The 16,629-nt window shown below is 42.1% G+C and overlaps 3 protein-coding genes across 3 annotated transcripts in view; 2 read left to right on the plus strand and 1 right to left on the minus strand. All coding sequences in view use genetic code 11, as the record gives it.

Moving 5' to 3' along the window:
- The window catches only part of EGR_10875 (hypothetical protein), a gene marked incomplete at both ends in the record, with an annotated part of 4,794 nt that extends 2,010 nt beyond the window's left edge, over nt 1-2,784 (plus strand). Inside the window, one exon of the mRNA XM_024500124.1 lies at nt 2,705-2,784. Coding sequence (XP_024345460.1) covers nt 2,705-2,784 — 80 coding nt within the window. The remainder of the gene's footprint in view (nt 1-2,704) is intronic.
- An 861-nt stretch (nt 2,785-3,645) lies between these two features.
- On the minus strand, nt 3,646-11,558 carry EGR_10876 (hypothetical protein; the record flags this gene model as incomplete). The annotated part of the gene is made up of 6 exons (XM_024500125.1): nt 3,646-3,798; nt 5,021-5,144; nt 6,147-6,376; nt 6,423-6,572; nt 9,896-9,941; nt 11,506-11,558. The coding sequence occupies 6 exons, from the start codon at nt 11,556-11,558 to the stop codon at nt 3,646-3,648; spliced, it is 756 nt and encodes a 251-aa protein (XP_024345461.1).
- A 3,249-nt stretch (nt 11,559-14,807) lies between these two features.
- Nucleotides 14,808-16,629, plus strand: part of EGR_10877 (hypothetical protein) — a gene marked incomplete at both ends in the record, with an annotated part of 3,507 nt that continues 1,685 nt past the window's right edge. Inside the window, one exon of the mRNA XM_024500126.1 lies at nt 14,808-14,935. Within this exon, the coding sequence (XP_024345462.1) occupies nt 14,808-14,935 (128 nt within the window). The remainder of the gene's footprint in view (nt 14,936-16,629) is intronic.

The following is a 16,629-nucleotide window of genomic DNA, read 5'->3' on the forward strand; positions in this document are numbered from 1 at the left end:
CCTTCACCACAGACGCACTTGTTTCCTTTTTGAATGAATTCATCCTTCGAGTTGGGGTGAAAATGGACTACCTTGACTAAACTACCAGAAAGCTAGTGCTCAAATCGGGAGCAGCGTGTGGTTTAAACCTCAAACTATGGTAATTAAGCGGGACAGTAGAGTGCTGATAACCACTGTTAAGCTGTTTGTACGATTCTCGTATTCAAATCACTCACGGTTTTATGCAGTCCTTCTCTTCCGCAGCTTAATCATCCCTTTGTCACTAGAGAATGCGTTCTGCATCCACTAAGAAGTAGTGGAACTCCACGATAAGGATAGATTTTACTGTAATTTTGAGTGATTGATGAGGCATCGGGACTTCTTACTGGGGGTTTGTAGTGCAGTAGATTTCTACACGTACTTGCTGTTTTAAGTTGCGCAGTGTTTACATGCCTCATTTTTTGTCAAGGTAGGGAATTTATCGTTACAACTCCATTCTATGCGTTACAGCTATTTTGATTTGGGAAGTTTAGCCTGTTGTTCTTTCAATTGACTACATTGTTGCTGCCTCTACTGGAATATCAGTTCAACTGTTTGCAGATGCCTCAATGCTCTTTTGATGCGCAGTAAAGTGGCAGATTTATTTGCAATTACTCCTTTGTAAATTTTACCCCGTCAAATTCGCGGGTTTCGGTTTTGGGTAATTTCTCATAAGAAACTCTATTAATCACCACACCTTGCTTTATGCATGCATGGCGTATTTTGCACCCCATTAGTGCTTGTTGCTAACGCATTGCCCCTTGTTTAGCGCTGTTCTGCATTGTTTCTGCACCACAGTGGTTCCTTTACGCAGCTGGTTGTAGAGTGTGGACTCCCAGTGTCCTCTGTCTTCCCTTCAGAAACATTTGACCTTAGCGCTGATTCTGTGAGGTGTTTATCGTCGAGACCCTGATATTGGAATGGCGAGTGTGCCTTGCAAGCACACACAATGTCGTGGCATGATTTACACACCTATTTTATTCACAGTGGCTCGGCAACTATTCGATAATTGTGGATTGTGGGGACTTCGTCTCCTGCCTAGTTTCACGGCTCCACGGTCAGAGGTTAAACATGATTTTCGCTCGTGATTCAGTCGTAGCGGCATGGCAACTGCTAGATAATCGCGGGTTTTGGCGATTTTGATACCTTACCTTGGCTTCGTCAACATGATCAACACGTAGGGGTGCGTTCCACCAGTCCGGGTCATGACAAGGATCGGCTTGTTAACTTTGCGCGCATGTGTGTATATATATAAAGATGGATGCATTTTCAGTGTATCTACTTTCCTGGCCATCATGGTGGTAAAGGCTGATATGGAGGGAGAGTAAGAAGTACGGAGATTTATTTTATACTCCGCTAGTGCTTCAAGCGTTGCTTTTTTGAGTCATTGTTTTCTTAGGGCCGGTGGTGTTGTTAATTGCCTTGGCAACAAATGCCAGGTGGGAGATGGAACCAGTTAGTTTCGGCCTTCTGTTTGCCATTCCCCCGGTGCTGGAATTTATTTCCTTATAAATTATCCTGGTTTTCCTCCGTGCATGTCAGGCAGCTTACCTTTATTTAATTCTGCTTTTGTTGTGCTACATGTTTATTTGGAACCCATGGCGTCAAATGCTTCTTCTTGGAGGAAGGTGGGAATAGTGGGCCTGAACTCCCTCCTCGATGGGTGCGTAAGGCAGTACTTTCTTTCCGCGTGTGTCAGTAAAATGCGTATTCTGAGATGTTTCCTTCAGCCGTTGAGTCTAAATTTTATCTTGCTTCCTTAAATCAGTACTTTATTTGTAGTTCAGATACGTGGTGTGTTTGGCTGGACGTGGATTCCTCTGTACCTTCAAGGCAATGGCGTTTGACTGCTGAATGGAAGATAAAACTGTGGAAGTTCGGCGTTCTTTATTCCATTTCTTCAGTGCCACAACAGGTAGGCATATGTAAGGCAGTTCCTTTAAAAATCCTGAAGGCAAAGTCTGTGTAGGTTATCCAAAATTGAAGATGGGAGCTACTTTTTGCAGTCCTGCCCTTGTTAATTTCTCTTAACATAAGGTACTGCTTGTCTGTAATATTAGTCCATCGCTGTAGGTGTTTCGTAGATACTGCCACAAAACTAACCCCTCCTGTAGGCTGAATTATTGCCGTGATAAGTCGTTGCTGTGTGTAAATGAATTCAGTGACTTTGTTGAATTACTTTGCTATTATTTTCAAAGGCGTTAGTTCGTCTGCGCTGAACGTGGCGTCGTACTTCAAGGAGTCAGGGACTGCTGATGTCTACCTTATTGAGTAGACAGTGGAGGTAAACAGCGACCTGTGCGGTGAGTGCGTGCCATACGACAGATGGAACCGAGCAAAGCCACCTTGTCTGAGGCGACTTGCAATTCACCTTCTAGGGATTGCGACTTACTTGAACGTGATTTTATTTTTCCATGTTGATGTAATATATTCCATCAACAGTATAATTGTCTATATTCATTATTGTCTTTGCAATTAGTTGTAGTGCATTCCATCTTGTTCAAAGATGTTGAGCATGCAAATTCTCACGTGTATGTATTCCGGTCCCCATTATTCCCCTGGATCTGTACCACCGATAAGGTCTGTTGTTCCCTCAAATCGCAAGCATGCGAAGATGAATGCAGTTATCCAGTTTACTGGGTATTTATAGAAGCTCGTGCGATTTCTAAACTTTGGAACTGGTAAGAACCTGTAGAGTCAAATCAAATGTTGCTTGAGTTTGCACCAGCCACCCTTACTCTGCTCTGCGCTGCCATCCTAACTTGAAACTCTGCCATTAAGTGAGGGTATTTAAGAAATCCAATGGCTGTTTTGGGCTTGTCCGTCTTGCAAACCGAATTCCACTGTCACAAGTTTTACACCGCAGTGTTCCATAATCAAACGTGGATGAATGGACCTGAGACAACAGTTGACCTTGTACTTGACCGGCAGTAAATATCCGTCAGATAGTGTAAAGATAAGAATGGGAGGGCAAACATGCAGTTGTAATTCATTTGTTGAAGTTCTGTTGCAACGTTTATGCATAAAAGGTTTGCTTTGACATCACTAAGAAATTTTGCATTGTGGATTAAAATATTGGGCGGTTAATGTTCACACAAAGCCAAATATCGCATGAAGTGTAAGTTCTTAGATTGGCCTGATGAAAAGAAGCATAATTAAAGGAATAAAGAGCAAATGTATTTTCGAGAATTGATAAAAATTTCCAGTGGAACGAGAAGGGATTATTGCCACTTTCAAACTGGAAAATTATTTGTTAGAGCATATTCATAAGTACTTTGCGTTGCCTGCAAAGCCTAAAACATTAATAAATAAAAGATAAAAATTATTTTAGTGGACAATTGTTAAAGGTGAAAAACTCCATGCCCTAATATCCCAATTAATTAATTAAATTCCCATATTAATGACAAACTGACAAATTTGTTATCATTGCATTCTAAAATGCAGAGAAGTGACACTTTTTAGTTGCAAATGATGCTTTTATCTGTATATTGATGAAGCATTAAGTAAATAGAAGTGCACAAAATTACCAAGCAAAGTCGAAACAATTTTGAATGCGCGGTGTATGTAATGTCATATGTGAGTCAAGGTAATAAATTGAAGTGATATGATTAAAGAAGTTAAAAGATATCAAAAGTTGATAATTTTTAGGTCACTTTTTAGCTGCGTAATTATTGAATATTTTACTCTTGCATGCATGTTGCAAAGTTGCGCACTTTTTGTTTCACGTTGTAATTTCAAAATAAATAAGGCCAAATTTCGGATAAAAAATGATAGCATATCCTAGAATTACATTGACAAATATGAGGATGTTTTGATGCATCTAGTTGGTGTTGATAAATGGTATTCACTTGGAGCTATATAATTACCATGCTAATTCGACAAAATCTGAGGGAAACAAGGAACCGTAAACGTTTCGTAACGTTTCTGCGATAATCAAGTAATGATCAATGTAGTATAATTTTTTTTAAGACACAAGATTGCAGCAAATTCCACTTTCTTACAACGCTTTGTTTTGTGCAACAGTGCAAATGGCTGGGTATGGCTTCTGCTGAGTAACCTAACGGGACGATAAGGGGGCGGAACATCAGAAAGCGAAGTTTGTGATGCAGACAATGTGTGCGCAGTATTCCTGCTGTATGTGAAAGGGCTTGCTCCCATAAATTCGGAGGATTTGAGTCCTACCATGATCATCTTCCTCACACTTTCCTATCACTCGGAATCATCTCAACCCATTAGTGAGCAATAGAATGCGTGAGTTTTTCTCCAAGTGATGCTTATCCACTAAATAAACTTAGCGAAAGTGGGAAGCAAGTAATTTTAAGAATGTCCATATGACGCAATTTTGAACCAAAATTTATGTAATTGTTTTAAAGGGAGAGGAGATGTGCCAGGTGCTGCATTACTGGTGGCAGTGACTGTTATAAAGTAGGTTGAGTGAATCAAAGATCTTGCAGATGGTCAAGTTGGACTAATGAATCGAGTCGGGAATTATCTTTCTGTCAACAGTCAGCCTTAGGCAATCGAGAAAATAGCAACCACAAGGCTAAAATTGACGGAATTCTCTTATTATATTGAGCCGATCAGGGGGATTCGGAGCACCTAATAAACCCGTTAAACATGGATTGACTTTTGAATTTACTGTGATGACCATTCCAGTTTCTCGTGATTGGATTGCCATGCAGGTGGTGTGAGATCCAACTCATGTGCTCCCTGTGCAATTCTTCTTCACATACCTTCAGACGTCATCACGTTGTGCCTTCCCAAACCCCTAATTCCTTCAGGGGACTACAGACAGTAATTGCCATACCATGTGCCATTATAAAAACGTGACTAGTTGAGGAATTAGAAATTCAAATGGTGAATCAACTCTTATTTTACATTTACGCGACTTCAGTTACTGGTAGTGGAGTCGTCATTTCAACTGCAACCGTTTTAATCTTATGCCGAAAGTACCCAGCAGATTTTAGCCTTAATAGGTTGCTACAATCTCGTGCTGCGTAACAACAGTTTGATTCTGGTTAGTCTCTGAATTCTTTAAATAGTATCGCAGTGACAAATCATCATAAGGCATTAACTTATGAAAGCCGCCTTTTATTAAGAACTTCGCTGAATCCAATTCCACTTTCCTTAACCACATTTTTTTGAAAAAAGGCGTAGCCTACAACAGTTCCCATCAAGGCCACCCGTAACCGTGCCTGCTGCATGCTTTGATTTCCTCCATCCTGTATTGCTACAGCGGCCTTGTTTGAATGTCGACCCAAAGCACACAGCATAACTCGTTACTATGCTTTTCTGCAACCCACCTACCGTGGTCGATCTAACACGGTCTTTTGGGTCTAAGGCCTAAGAGGAATGGCTGCACATTAATCTGTGAATTTACTCCCAGATTTGTTCACACGCAACAATAAAAGTGTTTTAATGCCAATTTCAACCCGACTGAGATAAATAAGCCGGCATTGTACTGTTGAGGTTTAAAATACCTTCTATTAATTTAAGGCTCTATAAGGATTATAAGAAGTAATGAACAGACTCACCGATTGAGCAGTTTCATCAGACTGGAGGTAGTGTGGATATCAAGGCCGGTGGCCGGCTCATCATAAAATATCAGAGATGGTATGGTTATCAGTCCGATGCCAACATTTGACCATTTTCTTTTGCTGCCAGAGATCCTTCGTAATCTCCCTACCAACCGGAAGAGGCATATAAAACAATTAGCGGGTGGAAGACCTGTTTAAATAGCAACAATCAGCTCCTAGCCACCTGACTTGGATGTCGCCTTCTTTCGAAGGCAGCAACTACCGTCCGTGCATCCAAATAAGACCCATCTGCAGATCAGGAGAATGCACATGAACAAGCAAGCCAACTTACTACGTTTGACTTACCACCTTTAGCACTAATGTGTCTTACAGTATTTACCACTTCAAGCATTCACACGTCTGCATCCAGTCAAATGTGTTTTATCGCACGCTAAGAAATGAAAAATGCTGTGACCAGTTACGTAGTCGTCAGGGTTGTTAAGGTGCCGACGAGGAACAGAAAAGTGCCAGCAAGTCGTATTCACTTTCGAGAATCGGAAGAGTGTTATGTGGTTCTTCAGATGCCCCACCATTTCCAAGTTTAGACTCTACTCTACACATTGACGTTTCAATAATTGATCACGAAAAAGGATTACAATCACAAGTAGCAGGGCTATATTTGTAGTAGTGACCACTGGTACTATGTGGGTTAAGTGTAACAAAACTGGGTAACTAATTGAATAATTTGTTTCAGTGTTAGTCAGGTGCCCACCTAAGTATTGCCAGCTGGCTGTCATCGTAAATAAAATAAGGGAGACGACTAGTGACAAGAAAATGAAAGCCTATGAGATCTTAATTGAAAAGAACGGTTTCGAGGTGATGATATACTTGACGCATTCGTGCGAGGAGGAAATACTCATCTGCAGAAATGCATGTCATTTGATTTCCACCTATGCACTTGCATGTGCTTTCGTGTTCATTTGCTACTTTTGAGTTACTAAATGCTCTTTTGTTTCTCTGTCTTACTTTTGCCAGTAGCTGTTACAGCTAGTTCAGTTTGTTTGCGAGAATGAGGAGGAAGTAATCATAAGGTGAGGTGCCTGTTGTCTGCCAGTGGGGTGCAGTCAGAAATGCTGTTGACTGTAGCAAAGTTGATGTTCAAACAGCAAACAACACCAAAGATCATTTATCAGGCAATACGCCTATCTTGCTACTCCTTGTGACGGGTCAATCACGTGTTGGTGCTCGTCAGGCTGTATTATGGCGACATTTGATGCAGGTGCATATTGTTGGTAGTGTATACTAACGAAGCTCTTTCCCATCGATGTGGGTTCATGGTAGACTTCCCACATCTACTCCACAAAGTAACGTAGCAAATTCATGCACATGAAAAGTAAGTAATGTGGGCAGCAGAATTCGTTCAGTGGCATCCCTCTAAGTTGCTTCGTCTGAAGTAATGCCCTTTGATCACTACGTCACTCCTAATGGAAGGCGAATAAATGAATGAAGTATGGTGGGGGGGAATAGCCCTATAATCCAGAAGAAGCGCTATTTGAACAAGGCGAGATAAGACATGACAAGGTTTTACCAAGCAATGCTCGATTTGTCACATCGAGCCTCTCTTTTGTACATTCCAAACAACTTCAATTATACCACTTAACTGTATGCACGGTAAAGTTGTACTGCAACTTTTGAGCTCACCAAAAGCAAACAATGTGTAAATTAAGTAAGTTCTTCATAGCATCGACACCCCACAATACAGTTGTTGACAACGTTACAGGCCTCATGAATAGTACACTTTGATAGAGACCAATCAGGCAGTAAAAGTTCTTTTTATTCAACACCGGGAACACTTATCCCGCCTCCTGCCTCCTTCAATATGATGCCATACAGCCTCGTAGGCCTAATGAACTGAAGCAATCATTCCAGACGTGTCAGCGCCTGATGGCTCAACTGCACCCAACTCTCGCTCTTCCTGTAAGGGGTAAAGCGTTTCCACCATCTCGATCAAGGCACACGGAGCTTTGTGGTGGGTTGTTTTCCTCCCAAACCATCATGTGATAGACGATGAAATTAGGCTTGTCAGATTTGTGGCAATGGATCCCTAGTCTAGAGGTATTTTTCAGCTCCTTTATTACTGAGGCTAAGCTGTATATGCTAGCTGGCAGTCACATGTGCCTGCAGAGTGGTTGGTTATGCAAAAGGACTGCTCATTTATGGGCCTCAACCGCACACTCTGTCGAAGAGTCAACAATTTGTTAAGAGGACAAATGGAAAGGTCATGTTCTTAGTCGATGGGGTTAATTAGCAAAAGTGGAGGTTCTACAATGGCATTTCAACATTTTTTAAGGTCTTTGTTCACAACGGAATCATTATTACTACAATTAATGTCGTCGTGACCGGAATTGGTGTCGCCTTCGCCCTCAAGAGGGCTAACTTAAATGAACAAGGCAAAATACGGTTAGGTGAGTTCATCATCCCCCAGGGCTACTACTCCTGAATTCACTCATACCCGTCTTTTTTCCAATCATTTAGGTCCTCCGGTGGAGTGTACACTTGTATTTTCAACCCACCATTTTACCAAAGATTGTAGCTAATATTATCATGGGTAAGATTTTATTCCTTACTTAATTAATCCGTGGCTCTGTTAACTCCTTCTTGCTCCCAGTGTTTGCTGTTTTGAACCCAAAGCAGAATAAGAAGATGAGTAGTGTCACTTATGCCTGCATTTTTGCATTTAATCGCATTTCATCGCTTACTGGACTAACCCACTCCATCCTGATTAAACCAGGTAAAAAGGCCTGCCCTTCTTCAATTTTTCTTTCCACTAACTCAATGGGTCTGATACAATGCTACACCTGTGGTCCTTTGCAATCATCGAACACTCAACACACCCCTACATGTGCACCTTGATTTTTTTCAGCAAAAAATAATCACGACATTGTAAAACAAAGGTGCTAAATGTACGGCGCTGGGGCCGTTTGGGAGCTCGGCAAATGAGGTCATTAATATATCCTATATTTTCCGGGGCCTTCTACTGTGAGTTGCCTTAAAGCCCCAGGGCCTATCAATTTACTTTTTTGCATTTCTAAACTTCGTTCACGTGCTCCCTACCTTTAGGAACTTCTTTTGCACACCCCCGTTGACCTAACCCCTCTCAGGTGATCAGCTAATCTTGACGCCTGACCCGTAGCCCCTAGACTCTTAACCTTTCTTACTGCATTTCTATTTACAGGCCTGTTACATTACCGTAATTGCCTACAGGCCGCTACTAATTTTGATCATCCAAGAGTGAACAGTAAAAAAATCAAACTTTCTACTTCAGCATTCCATTAGTAGCATCAACGCAATCGGTGGGTTCACCTCCGCTCTCGAGTGACAACTTTGTTTACTCATTTGCTTTTCACTGCTCAGTAATTTTGGATGACCTCTCACTCGTTGAGGCTAAACATATAATGGATAAAGCCATGGAGGAAGGTTTGCTAGTCGTTTTGGACAGTCATCAAGCCTGACTTACTACGTGCTTCTCATTGAGTCACGGTCTGAATAGACTTGCGGATGCTAAAAGATTGCTCTTTTGGAGCGGCCAAAGTGAGGAGAATGCGCAAATGCCATTCTCCTATTGGTTGTTTTAGGTACTATACCCCTGTGTGACTTTCATTTTCGTCGACCCTATGGCGTATGCTCCTACCTCCAGCTGAATTATTTAATCCCTCAAGGAACCGGCCTCTTAGCCTTCAGATTTTTTTAACATCATAAAAATATGCAAAATTGCTTTCGTTGACAGACATATTTAGCTAAGTTTTATCCACGGATAAACAATGGTAAAAGTATTAGTGGAAAGTAGCACGCATTCTTAGTAAGCCCTCCTGTAATACGGCAAAAATAAAATAAGTTTTTTGCTAGTGTATGGTTAATTTATCTTAGAACTTGATGCAGCTTCCATTCAGCCCATCCATGGTTGAGATAGCAGTAGGCGTTGATGAAGGTATATTTGTCATTGACCCTTACCACGATGTCACATAGTTGAGTTGATCCGAAGGTTGCAATAGGACTAGCTGGTGGTCGGCGTGATAAAAAGAGCTTTCGTCTATCCTATTCTGGATCGCAAAGACTGCATGTGGTAAAGGGCGGCTTTCCGCTAAAATACGTACTAACGCCCCCTTCCAACGATCGAGACCCTAAAACCGTTTCCCTTGCTATTCTTGGCTCCAATTGCCTGTGGGGAAAAGGAATAATTTGGAGGAAAAGCTAAAACCTGATGTGCATCTGCACATTAAGCGCTACTGGAAAGACTGGTGGGGGGACGCGAACACCACGCTGCAAATGCCCTTACTGTAAGTGACGGCTTTCACTTTTACCCACTTCGCTACTCCTTTTATAAATGGTGCAGACGAGTTGTTAAGTCTGCAAAGAATTAAAAAAAAAACTGACAAATGCTAAATAATTTACCTTGTTCTTGATGCCTACGCTGAAGTCCAGGTAGCTTGGTTGTCCACATCTCCGGTGTGTGCTCGTGAGTGTAAGAGCCTACTCATGAGAACATTTCCCCTGTAACAAAATCTATCCAAGTAAAGGCAATAGCCAAATAATTAGCATGCGTTTTCCCGCTGCATGTAACTTAGACCTGTACTCCTCTAACTTCATAGCTTTTAGGATAATTATTATGGATAGGATTAGAATAACGAGGATTAACGGCAAAACATGATTCAAAGAAAGCGATTTTAGGCTACTAGCTATTCCTCATCAAAATGAATGAAGATTAAAACAGTGAAATAGCATCTGCCTACTCAAGGCGTGTTTAAACTGATGTGAGGACATGAATTGTATGCTTCACAATGGCGGAGAGCACAAACAAGCGGGAAAGAGAAGGAATAATCTGCAGACGCATAAAATTGACCCCTAAATTGCAAGCCTGAAATATCTAGCTCTCCATATTCCCGTAAATCACTTCCCCTCTTGACATCTAAATAATCATTTGTCTACCTATTTGATACTCAAGAACACTACCTCTCCAGTCATCTGGCTCTCTACCTCTCTACATCCTAATATTTTAGCTTCAAATTTTCGTTTTTATCTGCCTCTCAACCTGCTTATTTCTTAGCATATCAGCTTTACTTTCTCTCAAAATTTTAAGCCAATCAACTCCCAAGTACTCCATATCTCTACCCAGTTGCCTCACCTTGTCGCTAGTTCACTAGCCCTACAACGCAACAGGAGGTCAAGTCTATATGAGCTCGGAGTTTCCACCAACCCCTGCGGACAATAGCACGGTACATAATGTCGACCCTCGCCCAATATGCACATTTCAACATGCATGAATTACCTAGGCCCCTCATCCTTTTGGAATAGTCTTCGGTACTTTCCCAATGAGTGGGATCTAAATTTGCCACTTTTAATTGTCTTTATACTTCCCTGGTATGCAAACTCCCTCTTGTTATAATGAACCTTGAGTGGTTGAGCACGTAGTTGCGCGTTGCAATCCAGGTGGTTTGCAAATGAAATGGCTTTCATCACTCAAAATACAACCCTCTCTCACCGCTAATGGGATGTGCAATATACTTCAAACGGCGGGACAGGACCGCTTGACCGTAATAGGTCTTCCTTTTGGTTAACATTAGGGTAACTGTGGCTGCCACCGTAGATCATCTGTTGTGATATATATGATGGTAGCAGGTGTCTCTGGGCGGTGTGGGAAGTTCTTCACATCTCGTCTTTAAGTGGCAGTGCATATTCAGGGACATTTTGGATTTGTTTTTTAGGGTTTAATGATAAAATACCGGTTGGTACTCTATTATCACAACTGTGGGCATCTTGAACGTTGGAAGGCCCAATGGTACATGAACTGTAGCCCTGTAAGCGGAAAGACACCGTTCAAGGCATATGTTACAGTCTTTCAATTATACATCCTTCGTGCAATACTTCAACAGGCCATGCTGAGTGCTTTTTGAATTTTTCACCTGTCCACTACCTTGCGCATGCGCAGATGTGGTGCATATCTTGAAAATCCTGTACTACTTTCATAGTTCGGTAAAGAGCAGGCTTCCGAAAAAACAAACCTTATCGTCATGCATCGTTGCTGGCACTCTGTGTTGACAAATTCGGCAAATGAAAAAGAAAACTTCAATAATTGTATCAGTGTTAAATGTTCTCACAATTTCTGTCTCGACCGCATTTTGTAAGTAGACTACCATAATAAGGATATACCGTTTTCTTCTTTCGGTGGTCTGTAGAAGACCCATGCCCACCCTCCCTCTCGAAAAACTAGAAGGCATAGATTGGAGTGGTGCAATCGCTGTGAGGTGATGTAGGCAACTGAGGTCTGGCAGGAATCAGGTACATCTGGGGTGAGCGCAGGCCACCATTGCCTTTGCCCGGCAATCTCAGCACTTTCTCTGCCCACTAATGGTCCCATTGCCCAAGTAACTCTTGGTGGCACGTTTGTACTGATAAAAATGGCCTCACTGGGCGGTTAAGAGTTAAAACATGACCTTGCTACAATACTATCTTGCCCGCTAGTGACAGTTTTGACCCTTCCTGCCATATCCATCTGGTCTTCTTGCTCGACAAGTTCATCCCTTTCACTGTGGGTATGCAAGCAGATGACAAGAACCATGCTTCGAGAATTTCTCCAATGGGGCCTAATGGGCTCGCCCAAAAATATGGTTCTCCTTGCAGCATTAACTCTTTGTGCCAGTTTCGGTCTGCTAGGGAGGACATCTACTTCGTCATGTCTGTCCTTCATTCTGGGCAGCATTGTGCCGCAAAAAACGTGCTGTTACAGATCCTCTTAATATTGTGCCACCAATTGGTATATCACCTTCATTGTTTTTAACCAAGGCAGGGACCAATGATAATTCATTTTCACTCTGAACTCCCTCATTAAAATGCACTGTCTGAAAAGCCAAAAAGTTTTGATAGTGATGAACAATCCGGAGTAGGTTCCACATTAATGTAGCGTTGCTTTGTTACTTTTGGAACTTGAGTGGTGACGATGTATTTTCTGCCATCTTTGTCCACATAAAAAGTGCACCGCTCAAGGCTGCACCAGTATAAATGGTAAAGCAAGTATTCAAAATTTAATGTGGCTAAAATGCATTATCGTGTTCTTTCTTACAACCCAAATTCTTCTTCGTCTGCTTTTCCATCAGTGTACGCAGAAGGCTTGTGATCTCGGTAAAGCCCTTGAAGAAACGTCAGTAGAGCCTGCCATGCAGGTAACGAGGGAGCTCTGTCTGATTAAGTGGAGTTAGCCAGCTCCTTTTTATCCTTCACAAATCGCCACCCCGTCCGGCAAGGCAGTTGTTGGGTTTTGGGGTTTCGAATAAAATCTACGTCTCGTTAGCTGCCCACCCCAACTTTAAGATTGACATTTACCCACAAACATTCCTTACAAAGTCAGTGTTATCCTAGTATATTGTGCAATGCCTTAGAAATAATCCGATTTGTGCCGTTCGCGTAAAGCATTGGAAAGTCAACACTGAATTATAGAGTCCAAAAAGAACTGCCTGGAATCCATTAAGCCCGTTTAACAATGCACAAGCTGTCTTCTCTCTGTCTGTTGTTGTCACTTCTAATTGCCAGTATTCAAGTCCAAATCTAACGTGGAGAATCACTATGACACGTCGAGAGCCTGACAAATCTTTTACGTTCTGCTTTCCGTAGTCTATGCACAGTCACGGACTTTCATTCCTCTTCACCAGTGCATTTGGTGTTGCTCACGGTGACTTTGAAGGATATATAACCTCGTCGCTGAGCATTTCTCTGCCACGAAGATTCACTTCCAGCAGAAGGGGTGGTATGCGTCTGGGTCACTTTTAGATCGGTCAGGAGTCGACAGCTTCTATCTTGTTATTCCAAATGTATGTTATACCCAGCCTAACGCCTTGCTATGAGAGTGTGCTCGCATATTTAACCGTTGGTTTCCAAGGTTCTCTCATCTTGTTGACTGTAAGATGACTAAGCCGAGTGCAGAGGCCATCTAGGCTGATTATAGATATACCTGCAGCTTCGAATGAGGCAATACAAATATTGTCGAAGTCTGCCTTTGGTAGGGAAAGGATTGTCGAGGCTTCAGTTTCTTGGTGGGTGGGAAAGACGGCTTTCGCAAAATTCCAAACTGCTTTGGTGCTGCCCAGGAAATCGTCTCCAAGACTTATTTCTTAAGGCAATTCTACAGATGTGGGGTACTTTCCCATCCAATTTATCTAGCCTATGATGTTATAACACTGCCACTCTTCTTGGTAGGATGGCTGAATAGCTGTCCATTTTTAGTTAAGTTTCACTGGTGGGATACTGGTTTAATGCAGATAGCAGTGCTGGTTTCGCCAAATCCTAATGACTAGGCCCATGATTTGTCCCCACCTTCCCTGCTGCTTTCAATCTCCCTCCGTCTTCTTCACGTCTTTCTTCACTCTACTTTTACGTCTCTTGACGATTATTTGAAATTACAAGACTACTCATTTCCGTCATATTTGTTCCTTCTTCTTCCTACCATTTGGCGTTCGTATCACTCTGGATGTGAAGGGGATGGATTACAGAGTAGTTTGACATAGCCAAGGTCTTGACGAGGATAAAGAAGACGGAAATTGCCCAATCAAAATACTAGTGACCTAATAAACTAACTTACCTACAACCCATTTAATTACTAAACGAATTCCTACCCGGCCTGGAGTGTAGCTGGATATCTGGTCGAATGGAAGAGTTAGGAGAGGGAGAAGGGATGAATACACGTGCATATGCGCGTACTCATAAAATGCTAATCTACACGCAATGAACTTTGACCTACGTGTAACAACTAATGGATATGGTATGATTTCTTACCCATTTCTGTGATGAGCCATGTGACCTGACTGTCCAAATGGCAAAATATGAACCTGAATAATGGGGCACGCAAACAGAGGGGAGGAGCTCGATGGTCAATCAACCAGAGTTACACACGTGCACAAGCACACACAGATAACGACTAGCGTGAAGGTGCGCACACTTACCAGATTCCATGTTTGCGTAAGCCAGAATGTGATAAATCCCGCATCTAACGGTGTAACAACTATACACGCGAACCATGTGGCCAGTCAGTGTAGCGAAAGTAAATATGAATGGATTAGCGGCATTCCTGGACTACAATTGTAAGGTTTGGAAAGGAGAGGCACTGGTGGCACAGAGACCATTGCACCATGTACCAAAAGACCCTTTGGTTTGAGTAGACGCAAGGTCGTGCAAAACCTGCTACTGCTGCGGCTCTACTCTTGTCCAGGTGTATACTCGCCATCCATGATGACAGCACGAACAGAAAAGCAATTATGCAAAAGTATGCGGTTCTTCTTAAACGGCAAGTCAAATGTTCTAATGGAATTACAGCCTCTTAGTTGTAGAGATCCATTAACGTCAATTCATTTAAAGTAAGCCAACAGGAGGATCTGCAGTGAGCACAGCACTCACCATCCATTTAGGCGACACTGAGTTGGTTGAACCACTCTTTATACGCATCCTAATATGTGGATTTCTTCATCATAGGACAGAGACAGAGAGAGGCACAGAGTTGGCACCACCAATTCGCTTTTATTGTGCCCTACACCAATAACAAAACCTAAAACAATGGTAATCGTTATTACTAATGTATGCTTTGGAGATCCTCTTCATGCCCAAGAAATGACGACTGTAGGTGCCAAATTTTACTAGTAATCGGCCAAATTTATTAAGACAGTGCGATTAATTGCTATTCCAACAAATGCCTATGGGCCATTTCCATCCGGTCCCCTTATACCATTCTCCATTTCCAGATGAAAGCCAGATTTTGTAGTCATGCTGTCTCACAAAAGATTCCAATGCAAACGACTAAGTGTTTTGAGGCATGCTAAAAGGGACTTTGCCCCTACGCATGAGGATTTCGCTCACTTACAGCACCCAATTCGATTAAATAATTCGAGGATTCCAACGTGGCTCAACTAACTCCTTTTCTGTGTAAACATACCCACCGAAATCTGACCTCACGTGCAGCTGACCCACGCTCTTCCCACATAATCATTCCTATTCCATTTAGAGCGGTTTATTCGCATCTCAGCAACCCACTACACCCTCTCCTCAATTCCCATCAAATCTTTCCTCCACCCTCCCATCCTTCACTTTTGCACTCTCGAAAGAGTTTTCTTTCCTGCATCAGCTTCTCCTCCCTCGTCTGTTTCCATCCACACCTTCACCATTTCCGACTCCTTTCCATCTCAGCAACCTTTCAGCATGATGCAATTTGATCGTTCAAATCTCCTTTTTGGCCATTGCATTTCCTTCACTGCAATTCCATTCCCATGGATCCTTAAATTCAGCATATACATGATTTTCTGCACTATCATCTCCTCAGAGATTTCACCAATCAAAGAGCTCGTCATCACACCAGACTAGTAGGCAATCAAGGACCGGTATTCTGGCATTGCTTCTTGCTCGGATCGCATCGATCTCCAGTGGTCTAGCCCAACTACCTATTGAAACACGTGGTCAATTTATTGACAAAGAGGCAAAAAATGAAACAGTTTATTAAAAGTAGGAGAAAGTGGGTAAGTCAATCAGTTAGTTGAGCAATTAATTAATCTGTCAGTCAATTGGCCAGTTGGCAAATAGCCAAATTACCAGGCAATAAAACAGCCGGTCAATCAAGAATCAGTCAAATTGGGGTAAGAAAGAGCAATCTGGACAATACCTGCCTAACTCCACTGGAGTAGCAGATAACAATCTCATACAATAAATAAATAGAAGGCGGTTTTCAGAAACTCCAATGCCTTGATATTATTTTAAGGGAAAAGAAAACGGTTTCGAGTTATCCCATTTTCATCCGATTGACCAATTCGGAGATCGCATTTAACCTGTTGTTAGAATATCTGGTGATCAAGTTGGTGTCTTTGGTGCTTATCAAGGTGTTGCTATGATGCTTGTGCGGGGGGCTGGGTGGTGTTGATGTTGCTGCTGATGTTGTTGTTTGGCAGTTGAACTAACAGCTGTGGTGGAAGTTATAGATAACCCTAGTCCTGTATAAAAAATAGTGATGCCATTTCTTACTTCCTTTCTCCTTATGATCGCCATTTTCACCCTTCTCTTCATCCTC

This window comes from Echinococcus granulosus, assembly GCF_000524195.1.
Source record: "Echinococcus granulosus chromosome Unknown EG_S00290, whole genome shotgun sequence".
NCBI classification, from domain to species: Eukaryota; Metazoa; Platyhelminthes; class Cestoda; order Cyclophyllidea; family Taeniidae; genus Echinococcus; species Echinococcus granulosus.